This window comes from Myotis daubentonii, chromosome 3 (assembly GCF_963259705.1).
Source record: "Myotis daubentonii chromosome 3, mMyoDau2.1, whole genome shotgun sequence".
In the NCBI taxonomy this organism is placed as follows: Eukaryota; Metazoa; Chordata; class Mammalia; order Chiroptera; family Vespertilionidae; genus Myotis; species Myotis daubentonii.
The window spans coordinates 212,954,635-212,970,674 of record NC_081842.1 but is presented as its reverse complement, the minus strand read 5'-3'; the positions used below and the strand labels follow the sequence as shown (position 1 = coordinate 212,970,674).

The 16,040-nt window shown below is 45.0% G+C and overlaps 1 protein-coding gene across 9 annotated transcripts in view; it reads left to right on the top strand.

Moving 5' to 3' along the window:
- Positions 1-16,040, top strand: part of VPS13D (vacuolar protein sorting 13 homolog D) — a 226,893-nt gene that overhangs the window by 86,407 nt on the left and 124,446 nt on the right. For 7 of the 9 annotated variants that reach the window (XM_059691217.1, XM_059691218.1, XM_059691214.1 and 4 more), the window contains 7 exons: positions 1,400-1,540; positions 3,656-3,778; positions 6,121-6,195; positions 9,591-9,693; positions 10,611-10,763; positions 12,551-12,686; positions 13,805-13,852. In XM_059691217.1, coding sequence (XP_059547200.1) covers positions 1,400-1,540; positions 3,656-3,778; positions 6,121-6,195; positions 9,591-9,693; positions 10,611-10,763; positions 12,551-12,686; positions 13,805-13,852 — 779 coding nt within the window. Of the gene's footprint in view, positions 1-1,399; positions 1,541-3,655; positions 3,779-6,120; positions 6,196-9,587; positions 9,694-10,610; positions 10,764-12,550; positions 12,687-13,804; positions 13,853-16,040 lie in introns of all 9 variants that reach the window. The other 2 variants (XM_059691216.1, XM_059691215.1) reach the window with 2 other exon arrangements.

Genomic DNA, 16,040 nt, shown 5'->3' with positions numbered 1-16,040 from the left:
CCCACCAGCCTGGCAAAAATTAAATGTGACACTATTAAACATTAGTGACGACATGAGCCATAGAACTCTTATTTCCTGCTGCTAGAACTGTAAATTGGTGCAACTGCTTTGGAAAATAATATGTCATGACCTAGTCAAGTTGAGTGTAAGCATCCCAACAGCCCGGGATTATGCTGCCTCTAGGTCTGTGCTCGGGGAGCCTCCCGACTATGTGTCCCAGAAACTGAGCACAGTCGGCTGATAGCCCTGCGCTTCCTAACAGCAATGAAGCGAGGCCATGCCTACCTTTCAGCCGTAGAGCGGATAGATTACACGGCATAGTCCTCAATGGATTACAGTTCAGTGGTGAGAACAGATGTATCACAGCTACGCAGCATCGGTATGAGTGAATCTCAAAGATATGTTGTTGAGCAAAATAGAAACTTGCAAAAGAATACATGCAGTCGGCTTCTATTTAAGTAAAGGTCCCCAACAGGACAGACTCATCAATATGCCCTTAAGGAATGCATCCATGTGTGGTGGAACTGTAACGAAGAGCAAGGAAGTGATTAGAAACCCAAGAGCATGGTCACTGGGAGTTGGATGGGAGAGGGTTGGGGAGAAGGGGGACGGAGATGGGGCCTGGCACTCGGGCTTCACAGGCACTCGTGGTTTTCTAGTTCTTAAAGCCGAATAGTGCGTGCAAGGGTATTGCAGTAATTTTATTCTTTAAACCAGGGGTCCTCAAATTTTTTAAACGGGGCCAGTTCACTGTCCCTCAGACCGTTGGAGGGCCGGACTATAGTTTAAAAAAAAACTATGAACAAATTCCTATGCACACTGCACAGGTCTTATTTTGAAGTAAAAAAACAAAACGGGAACAAATACAATATTCGTATTTGCATGTGGCCCGTGGGCCGTAGTTTGAGGACCCCTGCTTTAAACTATACATATATGTGGTTTATACGCCTTTGTACATATGACATTTTAAGTTAAAAAATTGGAAAATCTTAATGGATTTACAAGTATACCTATCTATTTAACCAATGGTTTCATGATGTAAGCAAGGGAATCAAATTTAATAGTTACATCAGCCAGTGATGCTACTTTTCGGAGACTCCATTTTTATCTCGAGAGGATCAAAAACAGGCTCTGCCTGCCCTTTAAGGGGAGAGGCACATGGCCTCCACCCCTGGAAGACGGGGGTCGGCACAGACATGCTTTTCTACTTATATCTCCTCCATAGCACAGGCATCTGTAGGGCGACCTGTGGCTAAAGATGGTGCTTTCATTGTGAAATCAAATTGGAAATAGAAAGCTATTAAGCTACAGCCTGTCCTTGCTGAGCATTTGTGAGCAGTGTCCCCTATAAACTCTTGGTATCTGCTGAACAGATGTCTGATTTCCTGTTCTCTCTCAGGCTGGGAGCCATTTCTTGAGCCCTGGCCGTGCACTGTATCCTGGCAACAGCAGGCAGCTAGTCGTCTCCATCCTCCTCGGCTGAAGCTGGAAGCCAAGGCCAAAACCCGTTTGGACGTCAATATCACTTCAGTACTAATTGGTGAGTGGAAAGTTGTCTTCAGAAGGTTGGTACATTTCTGTACATAGGTCCCTTGTCTGGAAGACTGTTAATCCTGGTTTAGCAAATGCTTGGGCCTGTACAAGACATCACTTAGGCATCGTGGCTCTTTCCTGAAAATCCCTAACCTAGCCTCAGGATTCTTCTCAACCCAGTGCTCCAGAGTTAGCATCCCAATTAATGCGATCAGTGATCAAACAGGAGCTTAGCCTGCTTAGGAAACATGAATGTTCATGATGAACTTCCTCCTCATCATGCTTGGTCACTGGGCTGTAGAAGTGGCTTTAGATTCACTTCTCTCCGGCAATTCACTGAATAATTCTTAAAAGGTATAATTTTGACCTTGTCTTTATAGCAGGATAAGTTGCCTGTATTGTCTCCCTTCAGGTATCATGTCATTTTGTAAAAGAGTTGCCAAGCTAATGGTGTATGTTCTGAGAGTTTCTTTGACAGCATGGAAGTGTACATTCCTGGATTCAGTGTCGTGAATCAGAACCACTCTATGCTTGTATTTACATCATGGAAACTCATACATGATTATTTATCGTACAACTCACACTTTTGGAATTACTCATCTAGCGATCTGATTTGTGGGGACAACTGTAGTTATCTCTGAGTGATAGATAACACACACACCGTTGCAAATCTGTGAACTTTCTTCAGCGTGTGTGGTGTATTGAGGCTCTCAGAATGTCCATTGGCTTATTCTATGTCAGTAAGATGGAGAGAATGCATAGTGAAATAAGACCTTAAGTGTAATGATCCTCAAATTTTAAAACCATTGTTTTACATGATCAGATTTCATTCACTAATTTGCCTGGATATTATTACCTATGTAACAGTAAATTGATCTCATGATCCTCCTATACTATTTTATTTCGCTTCTTATGTTATTTCTTTTACTACAGGCCTGGTGCACGAAATTTGTGCAGAGGGTGGGAGGGGTGGGGGGGCGTCTCTCAGCCCAGCCTGCACCCTCTAGCAATTTGGGACCTCTTGGGGGATGTCCGACTGCCGGTTTAGGCCCCATCCCGCAGGGATCCCTGAGGCCTAAACTGGCAGTCGGACATCCCTCTCACAATCCAGGACTGCTAGCTCCTAACCGCTGGCCTGCCTGCCTGCCTGATCGCCCCTAACCACTCTGCCTGCCTGCTTGATTGCCCCTAACCACTTGCCTGACTGCCTCATCGCTCCTAACCATTCTGCCTGCCTGCCTCATCGCCCCTAACCCCTCTGCCTGCCTGCCTGATTGCTCCTAACCACTTGCCTGCCTGCCTGATGGCCCCTAACTACTCTGCCTGTTCTAGGAAGTATATCTTAATTAGTATAAAAGGTCTTTATTTGGGTGCGGTACATCATTGTTAACCTGCTTTCCCCGTTGTAATTCTCCTCTCAAAAGAGTAAAAAAAAAAACAAAACAGCTGGAGGAGGACTGTCAGGTGGATTACAGCATCTTGAATTTAGTGGTTTTCTAACAGCCTCCAAATTGGTCTTTTTTAAATTTTATCTCTAAACCCTGTCACTTAGCATGGGATTCCACGCTCTACACACACTAAATCATCTTTGCTTTGTCCTTACCCCAGTATGTTGTGCCAAAGTCATGTTGAAATATTTAATGTTCACTGATTGTACCATGTACTTTCATGTTGAAGCCTTTGCATATGCTATTCTCTGTGCCTGGAATGTGCCTGTATCCTAATCCCATCGGTAAACTGTAATTTCTACTCATTCTTTTAGACCTAGAACAAAGGTGTCCAACCCCCGGCCCAAAATTCCCATGTGTGGTCCTCCACTTCTCCCAAAGCAGACGAAATCGTCCCCTGTTCTGTGCTCCCTCAGAATTTCACTCTTATCTTTGTTTTAGTTCCTCTCACATTGTGGTATCGTTTTGTGGTAATTAATGGTTGTTTGTTAACATTGGTTTCTTCCAGTGGAGAATGAGGTTCTCCCGGGGACACACTTGCTCGGAATCTACAGGTTGCCCAGCATGTAGTGAGGCAGCCCGTGGAAGCTTGTTTTGCTGAATTGACATTATCTGACTTGAACCTTTCATATTTTCTACTTCTGTTCTGAATGTCTTTGGGGAATATTTTCTAGATCAGTATGTGAGTACCAAGGAATCATGGATGGCAGATTACTGTAAAGAGGACAAGGAAATAGAATCAACTACAACAGAAGACTGGATGGGCTCTTCAGTGGATCCGCCCTGCTTTGGACAAAGTAAGGGTTTTCTCTACAAATGTCTAACCGTCACTGTTGACCTACAGACCCATGTTTCATTGAAAACTCCAAAATCAGTTTCAGTGGAAAAACCAACAGGAAATTCTGACTGTCTTCTACAGTTCTGTTTTAGTCTTTGTGAGAGACATTTTTCTGGCGCAAAATACTCAACGTTTAATATGCGCTCCAGTCTCACCTTTGTGGGAGAGAGGACCTATAATATACGGGTCCTCAGTTCTGGCAACATGGCACGGACGGGTGCCCTGGAAGTGCATCGAGACCAGCCATTGCTCAGTTTGGGTTTTACTCAGCCAAACATTCCTGTGGGTGCAACTTTTTGACTGGTTTTTTAAAAACATCTTTTCAGTCTTCTAAATCTAGAGACTGGCTATTTTCTTGAAGAGAGGGAGGGCAGGTTATCCCATGTGGAAAAAACTGTTAGGGGGGCCCTGTATTGTTCATAACGTATAAAAGATTTGAATGCCCAGCCGCTTGAAGAGGGAGGAGTCAGTTTGTTCTCTGTTAACGATGTTTTCTTTCCTTATTTAATGCTTCACCATGGAGCTCTGATTGCCTCGGAGCTGGGGAGATTGTGATGGCCAACTGCACGGTTCTTAGTTGTTCCACAGCCATTGTCATTCAAATTCAGCTCAGCCCCAGCTCTTTGAGTGTGGTTTCTTTGGGAGTCTTGGCTGGACTTCACATAGCTCATGAATACATAAATATTCCATCTGGTCTGCAAACGTGTCACGGGGAGATGGATTTTCGTAGTGTATGAAGTATTTGAACTTGTCCGTCTCTCCTCAGGACGTTTAAATGGACTGTCTCTCTGCCTTGTACTTCTTGAGCGAGGGGCAGGAAATGTCAGCTCTGCTTGCTCTCTGTTCCCAGGCTGTTGCTTCTGAGACTCAAGGTCATTGCTTCGGAGCCAGGGCTTTTCAGATATCATCAGCTTCAATGTGGGCTCCTCCCCTAACCTTCCCCATTTGTGTGTCAACAGAATGTAACATAGAATTCTACCAAGAAGACTGAATAATCTTCTGTAATATGTCTTGTGTCTTAGGGAGTGTGTGTTTCTAAAAGCATTCATACAGGAGGATCTTAAATCCAGTCAGTGCAAACACCAGGAAGGCCCAGTCTTTAGGATTCTAGTGAAGGGTTTTCTTTTGTCCCTCTCCTCTCTGCCTTTTTAAAAAAAGAAAGAAAAAAAGTTCTCCTCTTTCTTTAAAGTTAATAACCTGCCTTATCTATGTTAAATGCCTCTGCTAAATTAAAGCCGGATTTTATTTACTTATAGATTTTTATGGTTACTTAGGTTTATAAAGGTGTAATATTTCTTTTTAATTAGACGTAACTGAATATACCTAAATTTCCAAACCTCTTTTCTGACTGGAAATTCCTGGGTGGCAGTAAATCAAATGGAATTGTACTCTGTTTTAGACCTACTGAGATAGTTGTTGGGCATTGGTTCCGAAAGTCAGTTGGTTTGAACCTTGCTGAACTGACCACAGATTTTCAGGTCTTATTCATGACTATTTAGTCACATTCCCCCAAGATTTGTACATTTTATTCCGGGCAGTTTCAATGGGAGCCCTTGGAATAATGTGAAATTCAGCCCAAGGGACCTGCTGACTTCCCACTGTTTCTTTAGCAGGGGAAAGAAAATAGCCTCATTTCTGACATAATTGTTGGCTTTGTTCAGTAAGGGCTGAGATTCTGCAGGTAAACCTGGATGGCATGGCACCTTATTGAACTGACTAGTTTTGTATTCCAAAGACATTGGATGGAAATACCAAATATAAATATTCTAAACACGTCCATGTTTAGTTTATAATGTAAATAATACTTTGAGGTAACGCTTTAGTAAAGACGGTGAAAACTGAAGCACAGACGGGCTCTTCGCCTGGAGTGTGGAGACCCCGGAGGATTAGCATCCTGCTGCTCCTGCTTCTGCTTCTGCCGGCGGAACGAGCACCTCCCCTAGCTGGTAGCGGAGTGTTGGTGACTTTTCTCTGCCATCTAAGAACATGGGGCTTTAAGTTAAAAATCCTCAAAAGGCTTGTCATTCTGTTCAAAAGAATGTTGAATACATTTTCTTTCCCCAACTGAGGAAAAAAAGGCGCTTGCTTCTTTGACAATGCCTCCATAAGAAATGCCGGCAGAAAACCGTCCTGCTCACGCTGTCGGGTACCTTCATAGCTCTTAGAAATCACTGAGGGGAATGATCGCACTGGCGCATGGCGCTTGCTGTCTCTGTAATGTACTCTGTGCTTACGCTTTGGAGGTGAGTCTTATTCACTGTGTTTTTTCTTACTTCTAACTTTGTCTCTCCTGTCTACCAGGCCTCCCCCTTGTCTACCTTAGAACTAGGAGTACAGCCAGTCTGACTAACCTAGAGCACCAGATGTATGCTAGAGGTACAGTACAGCCAAGCGAGGGCTTGCTTTATTTTCCTGTTTTTCCGTAAGAACTGCCATGTCCATCAGTGTTCTGTGAATGGGGGCATACCACGTTTTGAGTACTTTGGTTTAGTAGCAGGAAAGAGATTTCCAGCGAATGAACAGAGACGCCTTCTATCAGAAGGAAGCGATGTGCTGGCGTATGCTGTCTCTTGCATTTGCCTTAACCCTCGGTGGAAACGGTAAAACTCCACCGTGTGGGGTGCAGACATACCCCGGTCAGTGAGGTGGTTTCTCCGACTGAAAAGCAAGTAAGTCGAAGAAGCCCAGCCTCCACCTCGCAGTGCTGCCAGTCTGGCTATCGTACTCAGTGCACATTTAACCGGGAACGCAAGGGGCTCTGCTGGTCGGGAATAGAGCCAAGGAAATACTGCCCTTAGACACAAGCCTCAACCTCTCTAGCTGTGACTTGAGCTGCTTAGGAGATAGAAAAGCAAATGTCCTTCTAACTCTGACCATGTAAGGTTCCTTGGGAATTTGTCTGGTCAGTGATATGATAGAATACACCACAAACATGCAGGGAGTGGCATCCCGGATGTGCATGTAATCGGAATGATTTGTGTGTGTACTTGGCTAACAGCGGGTCTTGCCTGGGCCATGACATCTTTTGTAGAAAAAGGTCTTTGAGTTTCCTCTGCCAGGAGTTCAGAGCAGGGATAGTAGTCCGCGGGGTAGTACTGTGGGTTTTTCTGAAAGGTTTCACTGAGGTGGGTGCTTAGGGGATGGCTCACAAAGAGGCCATGATTGAGTCTTCATTTATTTAGGGATTTATACCCTAAGCTTTCCTCCGTCTGCTACTTCATGTTTCAGGCTAAGCAGAGTATTTATCCAGTTCAGCTGATGAGGTCAGAGCCTCAGAAAGACTAAGTACTTGGCCTTCACTCACCTGACCAGCTAGTACCAGGCCTGGGACATTAATCTATTTGTTATGACTTACAAAGCAGGTCCTTTCTGACAGGCTGAGCTGCTTCTGTAGCATGGAAACCTGCACGGGTTTTAATGGCCAAGTTACTCTGGGACACGGGCCCAAAGGGGTAGAAATGTCTCAGCTGGAGCCACTTGACGCCGAAGTTGGACGGGAGGAGCTTCAGGTTCTCGGAGCCCACGAAGAAGTTAGGTCTGGTCACTGGAGGCGGAGTTTCTGAGGCCACCAGGGAACACGGTGCTCTTTGATGGACTTGGGGATTTTGCTCTCTGGTGCTGTGCCAAGGCAAATCCACAGCCGATTTGGACACTAGCGCAGGAGATGTCAGGTGTGTCCCCGGGTGCTGGGTTTGGACTTGTGAGCACTCGTGGATTCTGTTATCGGAGAAGTCGGTTGCTGACGTCTCGGCCGGTATGTGTAATCAAAACAAGAGGCTTGGGACCTCAGCAGTGTGCCTTCCCAGGCTATTTAATTCCAAAGTAATATACTTGTGAATGTCTTTATATGGGTTCCTAGCACTTTATTCCGTATTACAGTGTGATCAAAGCCACTTGCCACCTGTTCTGTTTAAATCTAATTTGCAAATGGAAACTTACGGTCTGGCCTGCAGTGGGATATGAACGCGCAGCTGGCTGCTTTTCCTCCGGGCCCTGTATCTCCCGCAGTAAAGCCGCTCTCGCTGCACTCACGGAGCGGGGCGCCTCTCAAGGTGCCACAGTCAGCACTGTTTACCCTGCAGACAGCTCTTAAAGTTTTTACTCCCCCTCTGCTCTTGTCGGCAGCCTCACAGCTACTCTGTGGTTTTCTACTTGATGAACGTTATTTTTTTAAAGCCAACCTTGGGAACTAAGTGAGGCCATTTGGAGGAGAAATGGGGATGTTTTGAGCAGAAAGTATCTTTAGAAGTATTTGGAGGGTGTCGCTAAAGACTGTCCATGGAATTGAGGGAATACGTAGTAGTATCCACTCATTTATTTAGCATGTTGCCATTTCTCAGACTTCCCTGAGCCACTGTTGCTACCAAAGCAGAACTTGCCTTAACCCGAAAGTGCTTGTCTGGCAGTGTTTGTAGTACTAACTCCTGAAAAAAGAGGGAAAAAGGAAGTGCTTCCTTTTAAAGGCAGTGATCACAGCAGACTGATGCGGCCCCACGCCTTCCTCGGGGTGGGAGGGGCAGGGCCTGGTGCGGTCTGCCTTCCTGTCCTGCTGGCAGGAAACACGTGGGCCTGGAGGACGAGTTTAATTTCGCTGTAGTGTTCTCAGTCGGCATGTGCAGTCACCCGAGATGTTATTTTCTCCACAGCTGCGGGCCACTTGGGTCCCGGTTTTGCTCGTATTGTCTTTGTGCTTTAAAGCGGTGCGCATAGGAGGACTGGGCTGCACCCCCTTTGTTGCTAGTGTGCGTGTGGCATGAGCACCGCAGCCAGGAGGCGCCAGCGCTGGGTTGCTGCTGCCCTTGTGGTCCCTGCTGCCCCCTCCTCCTTTCTTCCTGTGGCCCACAGGGGAGACTCAGGCCCTTGGTCAGAGGAGCTGACGTCCCTCCCTGGGCAGCCTCTGTTCCGTGCCAGACCACCAACACAGGCAGGGTGCAGCAGCCGGAGCAGGGCAGTGGCCGGGCACTTACAGCCTTTGTCGGCTTTCTGGCCATGTGGTCTCCCACTTCTCCGGCTTTTTAAAGTGTTTGTTGTCAGGTCAACTCTTTCTAGAATTTGATTACTTATAGTCTTGTATTGATCAGTTTCCAGTTTCCCTGACTAGCAACTGTTTTGTGAAAAGAAATCATATTTTATGCTCCTTTTGTAGACTCTCTAGTACCTATGGTGGTGGTATCTGTGTCAGAGATGGGCTAAAATTTTCATTTAAAAAGCTCTGAAATATTATATTTCTGATCTTTCCAGGAGAAAAATATCCCAACTATTAGTGTAAGAGCATAGGAAAGAATGTTTTTATTTCATTATAATGTGAATAATACGACTGAAGTGTAACTTTTGCATAAAGGGAGGCTTTGTTACAGCACAGGCATTTTGGACAAAGTTTAATCAAGTCGGTGTGATAAACTTGCTACAGTTTGTGCTACCTATTTAGAATATATTTATTGGGAGTAGCGAGGGTCCATTTCTCTTTTTCCCTCTTTTGATTCCAACTAAGTTAGGTCCCGATGCCCTCTGTGAGATGAGGCCCCTAAGAATTGTGGGAGGATTGGGGGCTGGGCAGTCACACACCACAGCCATTTGTCAGGGCGGACCGAGTCACCCCGTAGCAGGCAGCAAAGTACATGGAGGTTCCGTTCGTCCTCTCTTCCTCCCCCGCAGTCCCTTTGCCAAGAGACCGTTCTGGGCACTGTCTCCAGGTGGTGGTGGTGGTGGTGGGAGGGGGCTCCCACACAGACGGAGGCGGTGCTAATAGCCGCCTTGTTTGTTCGTAGCAGAGGTGAAGACCCCCAAGCGCCGGCAGCCCTTTGTCCCTTTTGCTCTGAGGAATCACACAGGCTGCACTTTGTGGTTCGCCACCCTGACCACCACGCCCACCAGGTAAGAAGCACTTGATCTGTCACCAGCCATCTCTGCCACCCAAGGCTCCTGCGTGCCAGCCCAGTGGGCCCCTTCTTGAGGCTCTTAGGTTGTATTCGAAGCAGTCACGTGCTGAGGTTTATGGTGGAGGTTCTGGTCCTCTGTGGAATCTGTAGTCGGAGAAGTAGGCCCCGAGTTTGAAATTCCAAATGATTCTGATCCTGGTAGACATTACGTTTAAAGTCAGAGTCCAGCTAATTAAGGCTGAGAGTGGGAAGCGTGAAAGAAAAGTCATTCCATCTTTCCTCTTCACTCCCCCCCCTCCCCCCCAAGAATTGCTTTCCAACCTAAAGCACACTTCAATCCAGATGGAATTGGGTGGGGTTCGGAGAACAAGTGAGAATTTACCTAAGCCAAGTGAGAAGGTTCTTCAGCAGCTTTCAGCCTGTTCAGACCTTGGCTGGACTTTCCGAATCCACGCTCATCTCTCCAGCTTAGGAAATGAGAACACGAAACAAGTAACAGCATCAGCTGGTTGGAAACCACATTTCCCTGCCTCCACGAAGTATGATAATGCCTTACAGGAGGCGGTTTTGTTTTTTTAAAAACAGTTCAGGCCTGTTAAGTTCTTGGTAGTCACTTAAACACGACTTTAAAAAGTCATGACTCACTTTACATAGCACGTATGTAGCAGCTCTACTGTCGAGGCAGGTGAGTGTGTAGTATAGCTTTCAGCTGTTTCTAAAGTGTCACATGAGCTGCGTTTGATCATGAAGATACCTCTAGTTACTGACCTTGTAGGTCACCCTTTGGAGCCAAATTATACGGCCTTATTGCTGTGAATTGCGTTCCGGGAGGGTTTCTGTTCCCAGCACCAGCTCCGTGTGAGAAGGAGCTGGGAGAGAGGCACAGGCTGGTATTGTCTGATTTGGTTCCAGGGCTGCACTGTCTCACAGCGGGAGTCCAGGGGGAGTTCCAGAAGGGGACGGGACATTTCTCGATGACACTCACAATGTCAGTGAGTGGCGGGAAGTCCTCACCGGTGAAGAGATTCCCTTTGAATTTGAAGCACGTGGAAAGCTAAGACACAGGTAAAACTCGTTCTTTTTCTAAAAAAAAAAATTATGTATATGATGTGACTGTCCCTAGTGTTTCGCCTATTCACCTTCCTTTATTAGAGATTTTAATGATTTATTTTTAAAGGATATTTTAAAAAATCAGTGTTTCCTTTCCTTTAAAAAAAAAATAATAACTTTCTTACTATCTTGGAAATAAAGTTTCCCCCCCATTAATTATCTCTCTACTTGACATGTGTGTTTCGCATAATTTGGTTGAAGCATAGACAGAGCATAACACTCAAGTTCATTGCCTCCCAGCCTGGTTTTCACGATGCAGTGGTGACATGGTACTCCTAAAAGGTTGGCAGAGCATGTCGATTTCAGTGTTAAGACACACACGTGTCACATAGCACTTGGAGCAGGCAGGTGTTTTCAGGAAGCAGAGCCATATGAGGAGGCACACGGACGCTGAGGAGGATCAGAACCGCTCGTCCAGGGAGACCGCTGGCACTCACTCTTGACATGGTCCACCAGAGGCCTGGGACGAACGCGAGAGAAGCCTGTGGCTTGTTACTAGCGGTCACAAAATAGCTAACAAAGTGTTCTTGTGTTTGCAGACATTGTTAAGTGGAAAGGCTGTCCAGTGAATAGGTTAAGATTTCAGCCCCATATCTGTTTGCAAGCTGAGCTGAAGTGTGGGAGACTGGCTTCCGCCTTACGCTTTCATGATGCTCTAAGTCTTTGTGTGCAAACCCGCTCCTAAGTCAGATACTTCTTCCCTTTGCACAGCTTTCTGCCAGCACACATTTCTCCCTGGGGCAGATGTCTGAACCTGTGGGCCCCAGTGATGGTACAGGAAAAATAGGGTTTAAAAAAAATCACTAAGCTGGGTACGTGTACCTGAAAGCCAGGTTAGCGTTTCCAGGGATGAGTGGTGAGCATTTTCTGTTCCACAAAGTTCCTGAAGGAGCTAATTATGAACTGTTGGCTGTATGTCTTAATGAGCACCGCCTCTGTTATATCAGAAGGGGTTTGACCTCTATATCACTTCCGTTTTAGTTTCCATGTTTTGTAACGGCGCATTTCAAGTCCCACTGTTCTGCTTGAATTCATCAACATAAATGCCTTTTCTGGCTTTCCCCCCTTTGGCACACTATGGCCACTCCCTGCCTCCCTCCCTCCTTCCTGTCAGCCTCAAATCCAGTTCCCCATTTTAGGCTTCTGGCTTGAATTAGGCGAAACCTAAAATAGAATTAAATGTGCAATTTCCTCCTGTTCCTCCTGTTCTGCCCACTGCCTTCTGCTGTTTCAGCCAAGCCTTCAGCCTTAAAATGCCTAACCTGTCTGTGGCCTGTAGGACCGGAGCCAAACAACTGAGTGTGGCTCTAGGAGAAGTAGGGTATTCAGCAAAAGAACCAGGAGGAAAGGCCGTGTCACGCACTTCCAGAGTTTGGTTATATGATCAGATTGCTAGTGGGACATTTTTACTGCCCACAGAAGTGGTGGTAGCGCATGGCACTGTCTTGTAAAAGCTTGGCTGGGGTTGGTGGGGCAAGGCCTGGGCTAGAGTGGAGAGTTTGCGAGGTTCATACAAAGGGAGGACAAATGCTACTCTTGCCCAAGCTATAAACCTTGCAGTTTTAAATGTGAAACCCAGCTAATATGTTCTCTTTATTTCTGTTGCATTAGGTAATCACCAAAAGGCTTGCACAACTGGGTTTTTATGTCATTAGATAGTAAATTGGATTTGAGTCTTTGCTCCTGCTTTTCTTTGCTTTTGAAGATTGTGCTTATGTCTTTTTCCATGTTCTGCCTGACAGACACACCCATGACCTCCGGATTCATCAACTGCAAGTGAGAGTAAATGGCTGGGAGCAAGTGAGCCCTGTGTCTGTGGACAAAGTTGGGACCTTTTTCCGATACGCAGCGCCAGATAAGAATTCATCTTCCTCTACGGTGTGTGGCGGGGGATGGGTGTGCCTTTGTCCTGGCCGCACTCCCGTAAAGCCAGGCACTCACACAGTGTAATAGCCTTGCTCTAGTAAAGTTTTCTTGTTCTTCATTTATTAGTACACGAGCTCTAGGAATATGTAAGATTATAGAAGTCATCATAGGCAATGATAATATTTAGATGAGCCAACCAATGGATAATTTCTGTAAAAAAACAGGATCTAAAAGGGATTTTAATGAAAAATAATAAGTAAATAAAAATGACTTTAATACATGTTACTTCACCGGTGCAGACCCATTTCATATGCAGCTGGCCCACCTGCCCATTTGCTAGTCTGCCGAGCATGTGTTGGCTTTACTTCACATACTGTTATGCTTCCTCCACATACTGTCTTCTTTCAGTTTCTTACAGTGCTACTCCTTGATCCTTCTAGTTCCTTTTCTCCAACTTCTCTTCTCTAGCATGAAGACATATAGCCACTGCTGTTTATCTGATCACAGAACCTCTCACACATCCTTGCCTGAACTTGACCCAGCCTGCAGCTCTAGGGCTAGGAGGGACCAGCCTGGGGATGATGCAGGGAGCATCCCTCACTAGAGTGTGCAGGTGAGGGCTGGCCTCCCAGCCCATGTGTCCGCCATGGTGCTCTTGCCCAGGACTCGGACGTGCTTCCCAGGATGACTCACTTGTTAGGTAACCAGTGATGAGGGGGAAAGTGCAGATTTGCAGAGATTGTGGCTTTCGTCATGCTTTCTTCATAGAGAAACCCTGTTCCTTCTACTCTTCCTCTCCTGTGCCCCAAGATTCTTAGGAAAGGACACTTTCTTTCAAGATTAATTTTCTGCCTAAATTCTTGTCTGATAATGAAATAATGAATCCCCCCAAGAGATACTTTTCTATTGTATGATGTGCTCTGGAAATTTGTGTCCCTGGAATGGTGGTAAAATGAGGGTTGTTTTCCCCGTACCTTCTAAGTTAAGATGCTTTCTCTTAGCGGTAGACCATACTTTGCTAAGGGTATTTGCAAACACCACCCTTTCAAGCACATTTCATTGTCATGAACTTAATGATGCCTGTAATCTTAGGTCTGTGCTGACTCTCTGACTTTTGGAATCTTTCTTAGATTGGCAGCCCAAGCAGCAGAACAAATATTATCCATCCCCAGGTTTATGTGAGTATGATTGTCCTATGTCACTGTGTGTATTGAGTTTTGACACTGCACCTGAACCATACATAGATGTTTATTTCTTTTTAAAAAAAATATATATTTTATTGATTTTTTACAGAGAGGAAGAGAGAGGGATAGAGAGTTAGAAACATTGATGAGAGAGAAACATCGATCAGCTGCCTCCTGCACACCTCTCACTGGGGATGTGCCCGCAACCAAGGTACATGCCCTTGACCGGAATCGAACCTGGGACCCTTGAGTCCGCAGGCCGGTGCTCTATCCACTGAGCCAAACCGGTTAGGGCTAGATGTTTATTTCTTAATGATCAGAGGACTTCATGACCTGTGAACGATTGGAATTTATCTTTCTGCTTTTCTATTGATGATTACCTCATTTTCTAAAAACTTGCAAGAAAATATTTTCACCTAATTTGATATGTCAGACTGAATATTACAGGCAACAGAAAGAAAAAAAACAAATGTTTGGGGCCAATGTCTCCTTTTCTTTCTAAGTTAAAATATAAATTAACCCTTTATGGCTATACATATTTCATAGATTTGGGATCCATAGGTCGTGAAGGTAAATAAGAATGAAAAATAGTAAGATTTTTTTTTTCTTCCCATTTGGCGTTTGAAACATCATCATAAGATGACACTAAAAAACTATTTTTAGGTTTTTGCTTAAATTTTCTTCTCCCTTAGGGATAGTAAGTTTTGGACTGTGAAATTTTAGCTAAGCTTGGAGGCGTTAAGATCAAGATTTGAAACAATTGTAATTGGCCTTGGCTGGGCGGGGCTTTACTAGGCGGGGCCTGTGGACGCTGAGGTGCTGACTGTGCCTGGGATTGTCTCTGAAAACACTCCAGACAGTTCTAGTTTGCCTCTTCACTGGGCTTCCTGGAAGTCTTGGCTCAAAACATGGAGCTCTTCATTTTATTGTTTATTAGGTTGGTTTCACATACTGTTTGTTTTTAATAAAAAAGTTGGCAGTATGGGAAGCTTGGACGTGGTGTCATTTGTTTCTCCAATAAAAAAGCATTGTCAGTATGTTCTGGACACTCCTGCTGAGAATAATAGCTTCAGAGACCTCCTCTTCGGTTTACCTGATGTGGGGTTTTAAACTAAAAAAGAAAAAAGAGTTTTGGGGCACAAACTGTGCTGAATGTGTGAATGAATGTATGGAAAAAGGAAGTAGTGGCCGCAACCCAAGACCAAACATAAATTATTTCCCTCCATTATGTTGAGTTTCTGAAACTCAGTGTCCTGTTTATGAAAGAGTGATCATTGAATGGAACTTAGAAAGTTATTGTGAAGAAAGAGAAGTTGGTTTTTGAAGTTCTTTGAAATACAGATGTTGGCTTTTTTTCTATAGGCATGTCAGCGAATGGTGTATGGGCCTAGAGAGTAATTTTTATGACATTAGGAAAAAAGTTATTGTTCTTGGGAAAGGCATTCCAATGTAGACAACTCTTTATTATACACTCTCTGGCTTTTACAAAGACAAGCTATAATCTCAGAAGACTTCCTTCTGCTTTTGTATATTTTGGACAGTTCCCAACCCATTGTTAGTGTTCAAAGAATGTTTTCTCACTTTAATATTAATCTGGGAGGAAACTACCGCAGAAGGTAAATCACTTAATGTTTTACGAAGTGAAGTCCTACCTCAGTGCTTCTGAACTTTGCGACGCTGTGCATGATCTGTAGTCCCCTCCGGCAGAGCTGACAGCGAGTCTTGGTCCGTTTCCATGTGAGGGCTGGTTTGCGACACTGTGCGCGAGGGTAACTTCCAGCACAAGTGTGGGAAGTTTGATGGGCTGTTACCAGTCTTAGGTGAAGTTCTTTATGATGTGTCCAGAGGCCTACGGTGGATTGTTCTTTGTGACACACTTTGTGATGTCACTTCTGAATAGATTAACTGTTTTTTAAAAATATATTTTTATTGATTTCAGAGAGGAAGGGAGAGGGAATGAGAGATAGAAACATCAATGATGATAGAGAATCATTGATCGGCTGCCTCCTGCATGCCCCACACTGGGAATGAAGCCCGCAACCCAGGCATGTGTCCTGAACGGGAATCAAGCTGTGACCTCCTGGTTCATAGGTCAACCCTTAACCACTGAGCAACACTGGCTGGGCTGAATATATTATTTTTATAGGAATGTTTAGAATTGGCTCTTTTAAGAGTGCATATT